A 15,581-nucleotide genomic window follows, 5' to 3' on the forward strand; every position below is an offset into this window, starting at 1 on the left:
AGAAGTAATATTTATAATATAGCAAATAATAATAATAAAATCTAAATACATAAATAGTAACAATAAACAATAGGAAATCAACAATACAATAAGAAAAAAGATAAAAATCATATGATTCAAAATCCACCTACGTATCTAGACTGTGGTGACGTCAAACACGTCTTCACCGATCTTGACGGGCATTGTTGCCATGGTAACCCACCTAGAGCGAGAGAGAGGAGCCCCCAAACATCTCGGTTAAGTTGAAGCAGTATGGCTGCTCCACAGAAAGTCGGCAGCTTGTCGTTGAAGTCGTGGGAAAACAGAGACTCGGAGGTGGAGGGAAGAGACACGGTGACCATGTTTGATGTGTTTCACGGGACAATGAGAGAGGTTTGTACCGGAGCCTTGTGACGGTGGCTAAACTAGCTACCGGTCTGATAACGGCAACGTTTACAGGATATGCGCTTAGTTCAACCGCCCCACAAAATAATTACAAGAAAAAAGTTTAGATAAGGCCCAAAAACATTTGTCAACACTCACTGAAGTAGGTTTACACAGTGCTGAAAGAAGTACTGACATCCTGATGTAACAGTACCAATACCACACAGTAAATATAGCCTACTCCAATATTCCAGTGCTCCAATACTGTATTGAAAATGTTACTCAAGCAGATGCATTAAAATGTGTAAGAAGCTTTTTACTGTTGCTGTGGGCTGAGGTGCAGCTGATTTTCAACTTAACGTAGTTTAGTTTGTAAAGATTCAGAAAAGAATGAGAAATATTCCTTATTTCCGAGCCCAAAGTGACACCTTCACAAGGCTTTGTTTATCCAAACCTCAAAATAATTGAAAATGAATGAAAAATAATTAAAAGCACAAGCAGTAAAACCTTGTATTTGAGAAAGTGGACGCTATTTTACATTGTGGTACTGGAACTTTTACTTAAGTAAAGTCTGGGTATTACTTCCACCACTAATGACACAACAGTGAGCTCCTGGCTGCATATTTGAATTGTAATTTATAAAAAATGAAGGATTATATAATTAGATGTCATAATAAAAGTTCTATCTGGGTGAAAATCTGATAAGTGAACATGCAAGTAATGAGTATCAAAGAGGTTGACATGACATTAATTTTAATAACTATTTTTTCAGATTAAACCAAATGAGAAATCTTTTTCCCTCATTAGCTCATATAACTGCCAGCAAACAGTTTTTGACATTAGCTTCAGACTAAATAGTGTTTTAATGCACTATCCTCTGCAGTGCCCATATGTACAGTTCCTCTTCCTATTGGCTTTCATTACATGAATTACAAACCTGTCTCAGCCCGGGATTGGCTCATATGTTTATCGTGCATATGTAGTTGCGCCAGAGTGCAGGCGAACAAAGGGTTTCCAGGATATAAGCTTTAATAAACAGTGATAGCAGGCAGCTCGCTGAGGCTTCACTCACTTTGCTAGAGCCTTTGAACTGGATGGAGATAAGGAGTTAGAGAGCTAAGATGGAGAAAACCGACCCAATGAAAACAGAGGGAAAGAAAGAGGAAGAAATTGGGACTAGTTTATTTCACCATCGTATGGATCAGAGGAAGGATCTGGATGATGAAGAAGTGGTTTGTATTCCATTTCAAACAACAGGAGAGGAAATAAAAGTTTTTCTTAAGCAGCTTGCTAGTTTTCCTATTAAATTCTGATCTGATCAGAAACTTTACTTCATGACACCATGAAGCTCTTTTGCTGACAGGTGCTGATTTGAACAGTTGCAATTTCACTCATTATATGTTGAAATAGCTTTATAATTTAATTGTGCATGAGGTAGTGATCCTCCCTTTGTGAATGTACGTGTCTAATAGGCTATATGACAAAGCAGGTTTTTCTAAGACTTGTCTTCCTTGTCTCTGCAGAAGATCGTGCTACAGCGGCTGATAGTAATCGCCCGGATCCCCCACGATCTCGCTGACAGGACAGAACTGGGAGGTCAGCCAGCAATTACCTTAGAGCTACAAAGAACAAGAGCAACAACAGCTCAGTGGCTGATAATAAGGCATCGCTATTTCACTGACACAATCCTTTCATTCTCTGCAGTGACCTAATCACCTTGTTCCAATTTGATCCAGTTCTCCTTAGGGGGAAATGAAGGGGATGGTAATAATAATATTATAAATAATATCACAAATGAATAGATCTGCACTTTCTGCAGAAATTTGCAAACTGTAAATTTGGAGAGAAGCATCGTCTTGTTTCTCTTGTCTGACTGTTTTAGAGCTTTCCCATCTTCGTATGTGAATGAGTCTGCAGGGCGTCCTTGTAAGAGCTTTGTGTTGTCACTTTTCAAGGAATTCTTCCACAGAAATTACATAGAAAACTCACAATAAAAGCCCCTGGAGAGGCTGGAACTGAACGGTGTGTTGACAACAGCGCTGGGCTTTCATGTGGTTGTCAGGATACTCAGTTTCTCTGTTGTCTGCAAACTGACACATTGTTCTGTTTGTTGATTTGTTTCCATACAGCTCATTATGAAAAACTCAACTTTCAGTTAAGCAAACAATATATCTGGGATCACATGACAGGCCTGCTGGTAATCTATCCATCCTGCCTGCTGCACATCATTGAAGTAAGTTTCCCTCCAGATAAATATTCAGTCGATGAAGAAAGTTTATGATGTGAAACCCTGTACTTACTGTTTGCTGCGCTGCTCTCTTCCAGTCATCCAGGGAGATTCTGCTGTCTGTTCTGAAAGACCTGCAACAACAGTCAGACTGGTAATGATGAATATCACACACTATGTCATGTACCAAAGCATACTAATACTGTTCAGAGGAGTGATTACAATTCATATCATGGGGGCATGAATGTTTTTTCATGACCATCCATCCAATAGTTGTTGAGACATTTCACTTAAAAACACAAATGTCAACCTCATGGTCGCACAAGTCTGAGGGATACAACCTCTTGGGGCCATGAGTGTTTGTCACACCACTAGCATAGCTGCACTCTTACAAAGGAGAAGCATTCAAATGCCTTAAGTATGCAGACGGGGGAAGTCCCAGGCCTAAAGCTGTGTTTTTGTACTACTGGTACTTCCATTCATCAGCCTGTCAAAGTCTCTCATTAGCTTCATGTGTTGTACATTTTCTTTTCAAGACAAAACAAGACTATTTGAACATCTATTTTATGTGAATAGTTAATTAAAGATTTATGATACAAACTGTAACAACTGCAAAAAAAAAGTTAAAATGTTATAAAATCTGATTTCTGAAGGTCTCAAATATGATAGTTCATTAGAAAACTACTAAAAGAACTGTTAACTTTTGTGCGGGTTTCAACTCGAATCAAATCACATCACTGATCTTCCTAAATTCATGGGAGCCAAGAGTGAAACCTGGAATGTGAAATATTTATAAAAACATCATCGCCATTGAACAACAGTGGCAGCTATTCAGTGTAGTCTTCAAAGCTTTCCCCCATTAAGAAGAGTGGTACACAACCAACGATGTTCACATGTTGATTGGATTGCTATAATAAGGACCAGGATTATTGATCTGTTAATTGATAGTGAGATAGACAGTGGACGGGATGCCAGCATTCCAGTGGGACTGATAGGGTTAAATATATGATATATATTATTTTCAACAATGGCTCCTCTAGTTCTCAGGCTGAGAACATTTCAAACCTTCTCCCTGACATTGAACCTGTTGGTGTTGAATTTTACAATATGCAGAACTGTACTAATGATTTTAACTCCTCTCTTAGTTCCCTGCTGGGAGCTGCAAAGGTTGTGTTCATGGCACATGACCCTCGAAGCAGGATGTTCCATCAGTGGAGCTACAAGGTTTGTATATCTGTGAGGCTGCATGAGGCAAACACAGATATGTGACAGATTCCTTATGAATTATAATCTCTATCCATGGACATTTAATGAGTGATTCACGTTGTTAACTGAAGGTGCTGGGGGCAGACCAGGTGTCTGGCGACCACGAGGCTAAAGGACATGAGGAAGAAGAAGAGAGCACGGAGACTCTGGTCTGCAGTGTCCTGTCAGCACTGCAGAGTCTGGGTGGGCACCCTGAAATATCTAAGAAGGTGCGTTCACTTCATAAATTTACAGTCCTGGGTTGTCTTTCAAGGGATTTTATAGATAATTCTCACTTTTTTTATAACAATAAAATAATCCTGATGTTGTCAGCTTCTAAAGAAGATTTTCTGACTCCCCTCTCAGACTCTCCCTGGATTAGTTCTGGATGAGACTCCAGAACTGATCATGCCTCAGGAGGTTCTAGATAAGCTGCTGGCTCGAGATGAGCTGCAGAGTCCTCAACAGTTCCTGCAGATGTACGACTCCCCCTTAAACGTCAGCATGGACTTTGGTAAGAGGCAACTTCAGCTGAGTTTTGATTTATGATGAATGTGCTCATTTGAAGTGAATGAGGAAACATGAATCTTAAAGGAAAAGATGAGTCATTTTATGATAATTATTTTTAAGTCACAAGAAAGTAAACTTAACTATGTTAAATATTCTTATTGCTCAAAAGGACAAGTTATTCGAAGCCGCTGCCTCACTACAGTATAACTTTTTGGACTAAAGGTGAAAGGTGAGGACTCATCCTGCATATTTCATCTACACACTGGACATCTAGCAGTTAACGGGGCAGTTCACCTAACTCACAAATAACGTGCAGATAATTGGTTTGGTTTCATTTGCTCAGGTTTTAAAATATCTTTCTGCTTTCACTCTAGTACAATTAAATGAAAGTGAATTTGTTTGCAAATTGACATTTGTAGTGACAAAGTCCTATTGCAAGTTTGATGAGTCAGATGTATTGTAGTAAATTGTGAATTGCGAACTTCATGGATTCCCAATGAAGCAACATGTCTTGTCTTGGTGATCCAAAATGAAGTTTTGACTTAATTTGTTGACTTTAGCTGCTACATGGCTGCTCACTGCAACTTTGATTGTTTGGACGTGTCCTTGGAATAATGATATCCAGTCCTTACCAATGCTTTGTATCATGATGCTTTTATTTTCTTGTGTCCCCAATCTGTCCATAATGTCCAATAACAGTTTTATACAAAGTTTAACATAAAACAGCCACAGAGTTGTCAGAGAACAGTCAAAAAGTGTTTGCCTCTTTACAATGAGCAACACCTGTGTTTACTGCCTTGGGGCTTAAATTTTCTGTGGACAGCCTCAGCCTTACATCACCCCCTAGTGCTCGGAGGAATATCACACAAATCAAATACATGGCTCCTACAACATTAAAAAAAAAATCATCAACAGCATCTCTTTCCAGAATCAACAGTTTTCATGGGGATTCATTTTTGGTAAAGCAATTCCCATGGAAGCTGCTGACAGTGAGGTTTGTGGATAATTCAGAGGAACGGAGACATTGTCATTGGAAACAAACTATGCTGTTGAGTTTTTAGTGAGACTAACAGCGTCCACCAGTTTGGTCCAGACTGAAATACTGTATCTGAGGGATTCATGGTCCCCAGAGGATAAGTCCTACTGACTTTTCATGCACAGTAACACCACCAGCAGATTATTCAGTGAAATATCTCAGTAACTACTGGATGATTTTGCACAAATTTTAGTTAAGACCTTCACGGTTTCCAGACAATGAAGCTTAATAATTTTGGTGATCCTCTTCCTTTCTTCTTTTAGTGTGTGTTAACATGTGTGGTTGTCAGGAAAGAATTAAATTGATTGCTGGTTTCTTAGCATGAGGAACAATATGTATGTTGAGTGTTAAAGGCTGATGTGAAGCTGTTTACAGTAGTTCCCACACAGTATTGTTGCTTGTCATCATAAGAGATCTGCATGACAGGTGCATTTCAGAGCTGTCAGAGTGAGCCACTTCCTTTTGATTTACCTTGCAATTCAAAGCTGTAATTAGATGTTTTATGCCTCTGCAGAATGTGTTTGGCCTCCACTGAAGCACCGTGGATGTGACTGAAGGCTTCTTACCAGAGAAAAATCACTGTGTTTTATACCATCATTTAATTTTCTGCAGCTTTTCCTTCTATTTGTTTCACTTGTTTGGTCCAAAAACAGCTGTTTCTGCTCCAAATCATTTCAGGTATAAAACTTCTGTGAGTGAGAGAAGATTGAACACAATTCTCAACATTTATCATTCATAACAAAAGCACGGACAGTCCAAGTAATATAAAAACATTTTTAATAGTTTCAACATTCGGATGAGGATTATCTTCTTTTTTTTTTTTCTTTTATCTTACACTGTGTTCCACTTGGTGACCGGGAGATAGCATGTCCAAGAAAAGGCATTTCCTCTTCACTCCAAACTTTAAAGAGTCCACAGCATCACTACAGTTTGACACAAAGAACTTTTAAGTCTGAAAAAATTCCTTGATCACATATGTGTTCCCTTTTTATTTTGGCCCCCGTTACTTGGAACTTAAACTTAAGCAAAAAAAAAGAAAAAAAGAAAAGATGATTGGAGATGTACTTGCAATGGCTGCATGCACCACAGTGTAATCTACAAACTGTATGGGTAAAAACAAACCTATATGCAGCACGTTTTTTTCTTCTCTTGCTTGTTACATGATTTCAGTGTAAATCCTCAGAGCACACACGTCCTCTCCTCCATCATATCATGAAGATTTTTGATTCTCTGTTTTGAGTCTTATGTGCTTTTTTTTCTCCTATTGATAAAACAGGTGGAGCATACTGTATTAATGTAACACAGAAGAAACAAGGTGAAAACAAACAGTAATCATGAATGATTCGAACACATTGTCGGTAGAATCAATGGGAAGTTTGACTAAAAAAGGTCAAGGGGAGCACTGACTTCTTCTCTTGTAAAGGTTGATCTATTCACTTATAAAAAATAAATACAAGCACGTTTAGATAGGACCAAAGATGAGACATATTTCATAGGCATGGTTAAAAAGCATGCTGCTGAGTTTCACACAGGACAATGTCGAATCAAACACCCCCTGCCCCGAAAATTAGGACTTACACACTTTTTTTTTATCAAATACCCCTTCACCCTATTTTACTGTAACTAAGTCCACGACACACACACACGATCCGCCTGTATCACGACCTACGAAGTGAACTTCACCGGTACATTCCACCTATTCATTTTCAAAAACAAGGCCTTCGTATTTTAGTGCTCAAAGGGCATGCTCGCAAAAAGCTGTAACACTGGAAGCTGTGTCTCCACCACTCTCTCTGCTCGACAGGGCTATTGTTAATAAAGTTGTTTTGGATGAATACTCTATGTACAAGCCTTGATCGGATTACCCTTTAGTACAAAACGAAGAGCGGCACATTGTTACACAGAAATCCAGACAAAGACAGGACAGACCACTCACCTCGGCACAGCCTAAATGCAACAATAACTTTCTAAAAAAACGGTTTTGTGGTCAGTGTTTAGTTTTTCTTTAAATATTCAAAGTAGAAATACTGGTGAGAGCATTTTATGCTGGACTGATTTAAACTCAGCTGATTAAATCCAGTAACTGCAGTGAACTGTAGTAGAGCTGAGTCTGAATGGATGAAAAATAATTTGTTAGTATTTTGATCATCAGTTTAATCATTAAAGTAATTTTTCAAACAAAAATGCCCAAAAAAATCTTGTTTCACCTTTAATATTGTGAGGATTTCGCTTCTCTTATGTGATAGTAAACTGTGTATCTATAGATTATCAAGTGTTAGTTGGCAAAAACAAGCTATTAGATACAGCACTTTAAGCTTTATGAAACATTTTTCGCTATATTCTGACATTTTATAGACCAAATTATTAATTGATTAATCAACCATCATTAATCAATTATGAAAATAATCATTAATTGCAGCCCTAAATTGTAGAAAAATGTCATTTTTTTCTTTTTGAACTGCTTGTGTAAAGCATTTTCTTTATGTTCTCATTCTAAAATCACATCTTAAATCTAATGAAGGACAGGAACTGAGGAGATTTATTATCTGCTGTCTGCTATCTCTTTTAATTAACTCTTAGTCAAGAATCTGAAAACGAGCACTATCAGCTGTTTATTTAGAAAACCTACAAACTAGATTTAACCTTGAGCCTACGTCAGTGCCGAGAGATCTACTGTACCATTTTTAATTTTTACTGTGCGAAGTCTACTCGATGTTATTTTGTGTCAGTGTGGCATTATTGTGCTAGAACCAGCGACATTATAATATTATCTGTACAGTATAATGTTATAATGTTCATCATCATTTATATTTTTTAATACAGTATTTGTATATATCTATCTATCTATCTATCTATATATATATATATATTTATATTTATATATATATTTAAATTTCTCCCCTGTCAGTATATACACGACATGTATGTACAGAGGTTTGACTATTTACAAAAGTCCTGTGAATCATATCGCACTTTAAAAGAAAGGGGATGGTAGAGCAGCACAGTGACTTTGAGGCCATGTGTCGTGGATGTTCTCAGGACAAAAGGAAAATCTTACAAATCTGGATAGGTCACAACAAAACCCACCGCAAGGCAAATAACAAACTGCTGCTGTCGTATGTAAAACCTTGTTACTTCAGTTTTATTTCCCTTAAACCGAACTTCTGATTCCTGAAAAGGTTTTAATGCAACAGCAGGGAAAATTCTGGTCCCGTGTTTCTATGCTTCTTTTTTTTTTTAAATCCTCTGATGAGATTCATGTGTAGTGGAAACAATCACAACTCCTCAGACCTAGTAAAAAGTATTCAGAAATATATCTGTATAAATACTCTCATCAAAATAAACACATATACACATTTCTTTGCACTTGCCTCTAGTTCACTAATATAGACCAAAAATATCAGCATCATCAGACAGGTTTCCTATAAACTGCAATGAGGAAGTGCATGGCTGAAAGTGAAACTGCACTATCAGAAAAAAAGTGTGCTTATTTTAACCACTGGGGCTGCAGGGTTTTCTTTTTAACAAAAAATAGCACCTTTTTTTCTGGGAGTGTGTCAAGACAGTTTTCAGTTCTTTGTTATGATATGATGGGATGTTTTAATACCTCAGGGCACGAGGACACAATCTTGTGCCTGTATCCTCTGACAACGCCTCACCAGGGATGATTCTCCCATATGGAGGCTGAAGTGTGCCACCGGAGTAATTTTATGCTTTTTTAAATTTTTTTCATTATAATCATTCAATTATTTGATAAATTTTAAAAAGCTGTTATATTTCCAGTTTAATTTACATATATTGTATAAAACTGAAACCAGCTATGTATATATTTTCATTAGTGTTTAGCATCTTTCAGCTCATTGGTTTGATTGGTTGACCCACAACTTTACTGTTTTGGTTCACTCTCAAGTGTCATTTTTGGCTCATAAATGAACATAGCAGAGCATTTAGCAGCTAAAGAACCAGATATTTCCCTCAGGAGTTGTTGGAAAAACATTTTAAAATGGAATCGCCAAACTATTTTTAAAAAGGCTCTTCAATTATTCCATTTGGTCATTCACTTGTGTGTCTTTCTATCATATTCCATTACTTTAACATCTGTAATTTTCATTTTGCGATCATTTAATTTAAGAATGATTCTCTAATTGTCATGTGAGCAGTCTGGCACATAAACATTAAAGGTACCCTGTGTAGTTTTTGAGTGCTAGTAAAGCTATGGAGCAGTGTTTTTACCTGCTATCCGCTGACGCACAGTTGGTGGCAGCAACGTGCAAGGAAGCAGAGTCTAATCCACAATTCAAAATAGTCTGATTTTCAAATGTTGGGTTGGACTTAATATAATTATTAATTTAATTTAAGTAAATGTTCCTGTGGCACACTCCAGGCTCCTCAGTACCAAACCTGTACATTCTTGTCTTCCAGTGGATTCAGTTCCTCTTTCTTGAAACTGACATTAATCCTTACTTTACAGAGAAAAATGAAGAATCCCATGTAACTTCGCTTGCTGCCAAAAATAACTATGAGTGATCACATGGAGTTTTTCATTTTTCAGCTCACTGGACCTTCCATAACCTACAATATGTACTTCTTATATTTAACAGCTCCCTGACGGCATCAACTATACTCTATCTGAAGTGGTGTCTTTATAGCTCTCCTGTGGATACAAAATATGATTTGATCTGATTTATAATGTTAATCATATCATATATTCTGAAAATGTACAGTATAAACAATAAATATTCAGTGATTGATATCCTGATTGAATGTCATGTAAATATAGAGAAAAGTGTGACTTGGTGACTGCGTTGAAGCTCTTTGCAACCTGGTCGTTGTTTTCCTAAATATCTAAAACATGCATTCCTGTTTATGCTCCACGACACCAACAGTGCAACATCATAATAGTACAATTACCAAACACATCAGACACAAAATACACACACACACACACACACACACACACACACCCACACACCCACACACCCACACACACACACACACTGTCACACTCACAGTGAACGCTCAGGTGGGACAGAAATTCGGGGGTTTGTTGCCACCACATGCCAGAGCGAGGCATTTCAACTGACACCCCTGAGGAACCGAGGAGAAAGAAAGAAGAAGAAGAAAGCCTGGGTGTTGGCAGGACAGATGAACAGTGTTGTGTTGTTCTTCCTTCTAAAAGTCACTCATGAGAAGCAGCAGCAAAGAGCACTCATTCCTCCCAGCAGCCAGTCTCGTGTGTGTAGTTAAAGGCAATATTGCAAGTGAATAAAAATAAGGCAAAAACAAACATAAAAAATTAAATTAATGAAAACGACATATTTCCAGCCAATATAAAATGTCAACAATCCCCTGACCACATTGTCACAACAACTCGTGTGATTCTTTTAGCTGTGTTCACCTTGTTTTTTTTGTTGTTTTACTGTGAAGAAGAGCTTGTTTTTACAAGTCGGCCACTCTGGATCAAGCACAGGTGAGGTGAGACAATGAGATCCAGCTGGAGAGGTGAGAGGTCAATGAGTTGAGCGTGGGGGGGGTGGGGGGTTGGAGCGACACGGTGCAGCAGTAGCATTGTGTTTCATTTAATCAGCCTGCAGGGGTGGGGGTTTAGGGGGGACTCAGTGGCATCATAGCACTGTGCTCTCAGACTCTTCCTCCGACTCTGCTCTGTTGTTGGTCAACTCGAGCAGCGCCACTGAGTTCCTGAAGGGGGAGATGTGGGGCAAGTCAAAAAGACCGTCCAGTTCCATGTTAATGACGGGGATGTCCAGGTTGCAGAGAGAATCTGGCAGAGCACAGAAACAGAGAGAGTGAGCAGAGAGGGAAATAAAAGCACTTCTAATGTGGGTAAAAAAAAAAAAAAACATGTAGAGTGAAACAGATCATTCCAGATGTGGGCTCATTGATGCCGGATGATGTTACACACAGCATGTGGGCCATCAGAAGTCGAGTTTACAGTATGAATAAATTAAAAAAAATGCATGACAGGGGTGCACGATAAACAAGCTTTTTATATTTCAGCCTTTCCACCAGATGTTGAACCTGCTGCAGGGATTTGCTCCCATTCAGCCACAAGAGCATTAGTGAGGTCCAACACTGATGCTGGGTGATCAAGTCTGGTTCACAGTCAGTGTTCCAGTTCATCTCAGAGGTGTTAGACCAGTCAGGTTCTTCCACACCAAACTGGAAAACCAGTTTGGACTTGAAGGCATTGCCATATTGAAACTGAGGTTGGCTTTCCTCAAACTGTTGTACGCTGCAGAACAAAGATTTACTTTAACTGGAATTTAGACCAAAGCATGCAGATCCAGCTCTAGACTAAATGTATATAAACATATGTGGACAAGTTTTCAACATACAGTTTTAGCCATACAGCGTATGTGGAAAAGTATTTGGTTAATTTCAAATTTATATGTGGGATAGATTTCTATTTGAATTTGATAATTGCTAACAATATTCTGAAACTTAGCTGTTTGAAATACTCCCACCAAGATATATGCAAAAGTAAACCATGTCACATAATATTGGTAGCAGATTTGAAAGAGAATGGTCAAAATCGATTGTAAAATATCCTGATTTTGTCCCTAACACGAGTCAAGCTTCAAAAACACTGGAACCTACAACTCCCACAATGCACCTGTAATATCTTTCAAACTCTATACCCTCTGTTTATAATGCAGATTTTTTGTCAAACATTTGTTTCAATCCTAACTCAAGACAACCCTGACGACAGCTCTGAGACATGATGAAGCTTATTTTTTCAGACTTGCAGCCACAAAAAAAATGAAAAAGTTCATTAGTACTGAAAACGAGTAAACAAACCTTTATGTGCATAATCAAAGGAGGGAAGCAGTTTTTTTAGACAGCTACATCTGTGCCACGCATCACAGTTGCAGTAATAGATAAACTGCACTGGTAGAAACTACATGAATGGTGGTGTGTAAATTATCGAAAGTATCAATATCGTGCATACCTAATACTCTACACCTGATTCAGACATGATCAATGAGCATTAAAAACAAATTCAATAAACACTGTCACAACCCAAAACCAAACCAAGATCAATGTAGTTAGTTATACTCGTGTATAAATGAATAAATTGACCTCAGTGTGATACGAAGAACTGGAGCATCTTTGTGTGAATGATGACAATCCACAGAGTGATAGACAAGTGGCACAGACAGGAAGTGTGTGCTGACTGAAGAACAGCGGTGGGCAGTGAGGTACAACATTGTGGAGTGGAGCGGGAGTGTGAAGGGGGGGCAGTGACTGTCAAAGCTGGGGGGCGGGGGGGCAGCTGGAGAAGGGCATTATGGGTGGGATTCAGAGTAAAAAAGGCGTCCGCCCTGGTCTATTTAGACTGGACTTTAAGCCATGCATCAATCTCAGCCACCATGCAAAGGCCAACAAACGGGTTAAAGGTGGACTGAACACAGCAGCTGTGTGTTGGTACATAATGAGAAGTCATGTACAGGTAACATCAGGAGCGGCTCTAAGGTGAAGCTGCCATAGAGGCGAACTGAATCAGATCGTAGCCTGATCCAAGATCTGCCTCTGCTGGCAGCCTCACCCCACTGTGAGCCGGCTCCGTGTTTGGCCGAGATGACAAGGGGATTGGACTTGAGGTGGAGGGTGGGGGGGTGGGGGTGGAGAGGTGAGGCTTGAGCACAGGAACTCCTGCTTACCCTAAAAGTCCCTCTCACACACAGAATCACACTGAACCTCTCGCCTCATACCGCTGTAAGTGAGACAATAAGAGCAGTCGACAAGAAGGGAAAATTAGACGAAAACATCATTAGAACCGGCTTGTGCCGATGAGGCAAATTAATTAGTATTAACTCCAGCAACAGTCAACAGAAAATCATCGTGTTTTAGTGCAGATTTATGTTGAGATTTCAAAAGAGATGCTATTTTTGAGCATCTCCAATCAACCTGAACCTAAAAAAAATACTCAATATATGTATTTTCATTGTTAAAAAATCCAATGAAAAGTTTAGCTGTTTAGCTGTAATATTTGTTTTTGAAGACTTTGAAGTTTACTGTTGTAGTGAGGTTTGTATTGTATAAACAATTAAAAACATTGTGGATTTAGTGATAAATCCACCATCAATCAACCTGTTATAGTCATCTTGTAATATCTGGTGATCAAACAATGCAGCTGTGGTTAATTTCTTAAAGTGTAAAGCTTAACTAATGAGAGGAAGACTTATTTCATATTATTTATGAAAAATACTGTATCATTCGTTAGAGTAACCAGTAATAAATGGGCTTAAATAAGTAGACTATAAAGAATTCAAATACATCAACAGTCCAGTCTGTGTGTACATGTGTTGTAATGTGCTGTAATCTGTGACATTACCTGTGGACATGCTTTCCCCAGGAGACAAACCGTCCAGGAGACCTGCTGAATGCTCCAGAGGCTGGGGACTGGCGCCGGGCGTGGTGGGGGGCTGAGGAGGAGGTAAGCTGGGCCTCTGCCGGGGTGGCTTGGGGGTCGGCCTGGCCTTGGTGAGAGTCCCGGCCAGCGAGGGCGGAGAGGAGAGGGACGGGGTGGTGGCCGCCTGGATCTGACCCGGGGAGCCGATGGTGGCGTATCCCTGCGGGTAGCTGAAGCCATACGGGGAGGGGGTGCTGGGAGGAGTGGGCGACAAGCTGACTGGAGACGGCTGACCTGTCGACTGGTCGGACATGGCTCCTGTCTGACAGTAAGGGCCTTTAGGGGGGATGGGGGCCAGCTTCTTAGCTGTGGAGACACCCACAAGAAAAAATAGATCTCATAAATATAAATATTATAAAACTGCAATGATAGAGCCGAGTCACGGCTGGACAACATGATGATATGAAGGAAGAGGAGTCTTCTCATTCTCTCACAGGCTGAATAAGTGATGGATTTTAAAACTTATTATAGAGCTCGATGGCTGTCACTCCAGTGGTTCTATTGTACTTCAGTTATGTTGGGAGGCAGATTTTCAAAAATAAAATTAAAATCTGAAGCAGCAGGGTCTGAGATTTCCTGACTTTTACTCTTTAGTATGAGTCATTCCTTCAGATCCTGCAGATCCTATAATGTACAGAGTCTTTCATTAGACTTTACCCGCCTGTTAATGTCCTCATCTTTCAAACTTTATGAAACAGATTTTCTGTAAATGGGAACATTATACAGCTGTTTTTACAGGCTCAACCAAAATGAATAAACTGACTTTACCGAGTAAAATCTAAGGAGTTTCCCTTTAATGATCATTATGAAAATGAGAGTTACCCATTAATCTAATCAACCATGGAGATCCCCAAATTAATTTTCTTCACAAGTTTATCATTTGTTGTTGATAATATATAATTCTGCTGCGTGTTTTATAACCTTCAGTCTCACAGTGCTCAAGTAAAGTCAGTTTATTTTATATGGAAATCAAAAACAACCGTTTAACAGGGAAAACCAGCGAGAAACCTCAGGAAGAGCAACAGTGAAGGGGTCAGACAGAGTTAAAAACAACAATCTTTAGGATGTGACTCCTTTTTGCTCACATGTTGGATGTGAAGCTTTTGTGTGAAATTCAGTGAGATTGATATTTTAATGATTATAGTATTTTTCTTAGTTTTTTCCCTCTTCTGTGCTGCTATGAGGGGAAACAATGGCTGATTAAACATTTCATAGACTCATCTGACATTAGAGGATCCTATAACTTAAACAGGGTTTATTCTCAGTATTTAATAGTAAAAAAGTTTATTAAAATGATTTTCTTTGTGCATAAGAGAAAAAAAACAATTAGAAATTTATTAGTCTTAAGAAGGTAGAACCTTGTGCTGCTGTAGCCTTTATGTTAACGTGGCAGCATTCAGCTCAGACTAAGATCAAAGTTGTGACCTTTACAAAAAAGTGACAGGGGCTCACTCCGACTGGAGACTGACGCGAGACCGACAGCAGATTTACATGACGAGGTGCATGTCTGAAGGCCATTACTTTAAGAAACAGATTAAGCCAGAAATGGCAGAAAATGGCTAAGATGAAAACATGAAAGTAAATAGTGCAGGACAGTGCCAAGGCAGCAGTGATACCCCACGCCCTTATTACCTCTCCTCAGGGTGTGTGGGCTGTGCTCAGAGTGCTGCGACTGTCCACAAGAGGTCATCGTTCCCTGGATTCCCTTCTGGCCAATCACTGGAGACAGCTCCTTGTTCTTCAGAGTGCTGAGGAGAAAAAAACAC

At 39.1% G+C, this 15,581-nt stretch overlaps 2 protein-coding genes across 3 annotated transcripts in view; one reads left to right on the forward strand and one right to left on the reverse strand.

The window, feature by feature from the left end:
* Positions 1–221: 221 nt before the first annotated feature.
* tex47 (testis expressed 47) lies at positions 222–10,345 on the forward strand. 2 transcript variants are annotated; one of them, XM_022742564.1, is made up of 9 exons: positions 222–372; positions 1,887–1,959; positions 2,493–2,596; positions 2,689–2,744; positions 3,736–3,814; positions 3,928–4,065; positions 4,202–4,349; positions 4,515–4,574; positions 9,983–10,345. In XM_022742564.1, the coding sequence occupies exons 1-8, from the start codon at positions 253–255 to the stop codon at positions 4,550–4,552; spliced, it is 756 nt and encodes a 251-aa protein (XP_022598285.1). In that variant the 5' UTR covers positions 222–252; the 3' UTR covers positions 4,553–4,574; positions 9,983–10,345. The 2 variants fall into 2 exon arrangements, with proteins under 2 accessions (XP_022598285.1, XP_022598284.1); XM_022742563.1 differs by lacking the exon at positions 9,983–10,345 and adding an exon at positions 5,896–7,762.
* Positions 10,346–10,927: 582 nt separating this feature from the next.
* LOC111219579 (rho GTPase-activating protein 44-like) overlaps positions 10,928–15,581 on the reverse strand; it is a 33,465-nt gene continuing 28,811 nt past the window's right edge. The window contains exons 20-22 of the mRNA XM_022742298.1: positions 15,437–15,563; positions 13,738–14,113; positions 10,928–11,163 (exon numbers count right to left, since the gene is read on the reverse strand). Of these exons, the coding sequence (XP_022598019.1) occupies positions 11,006–11,163; positions 13,738–14,113; positions 15,437–15,563 (661 nt within the window). The 3' untranslated portion in view covers positions 10,928–11,005. The remainder of the gene's footprint in view (positions 11,164–13,737; positions 14,114–15,436; positions 15,564–15,581) is intronic.

This window comes from Seriola dumerili, unplaced genomic scaffold (genome assembly GCF_002260705.1).
Source record: "Seriola dumerili isolate Sdu_G_001 unplaced genomic scaffold, Sdu_1.0 BDQW01000068.1, whole genome shotgun sequence".
NCBI classification, from domain to species: Eukaryota; Metazoa; Chordata; class Actinopteri; order Carangiformes; family Carangidae; genus Seriola; species Seriola dumerili.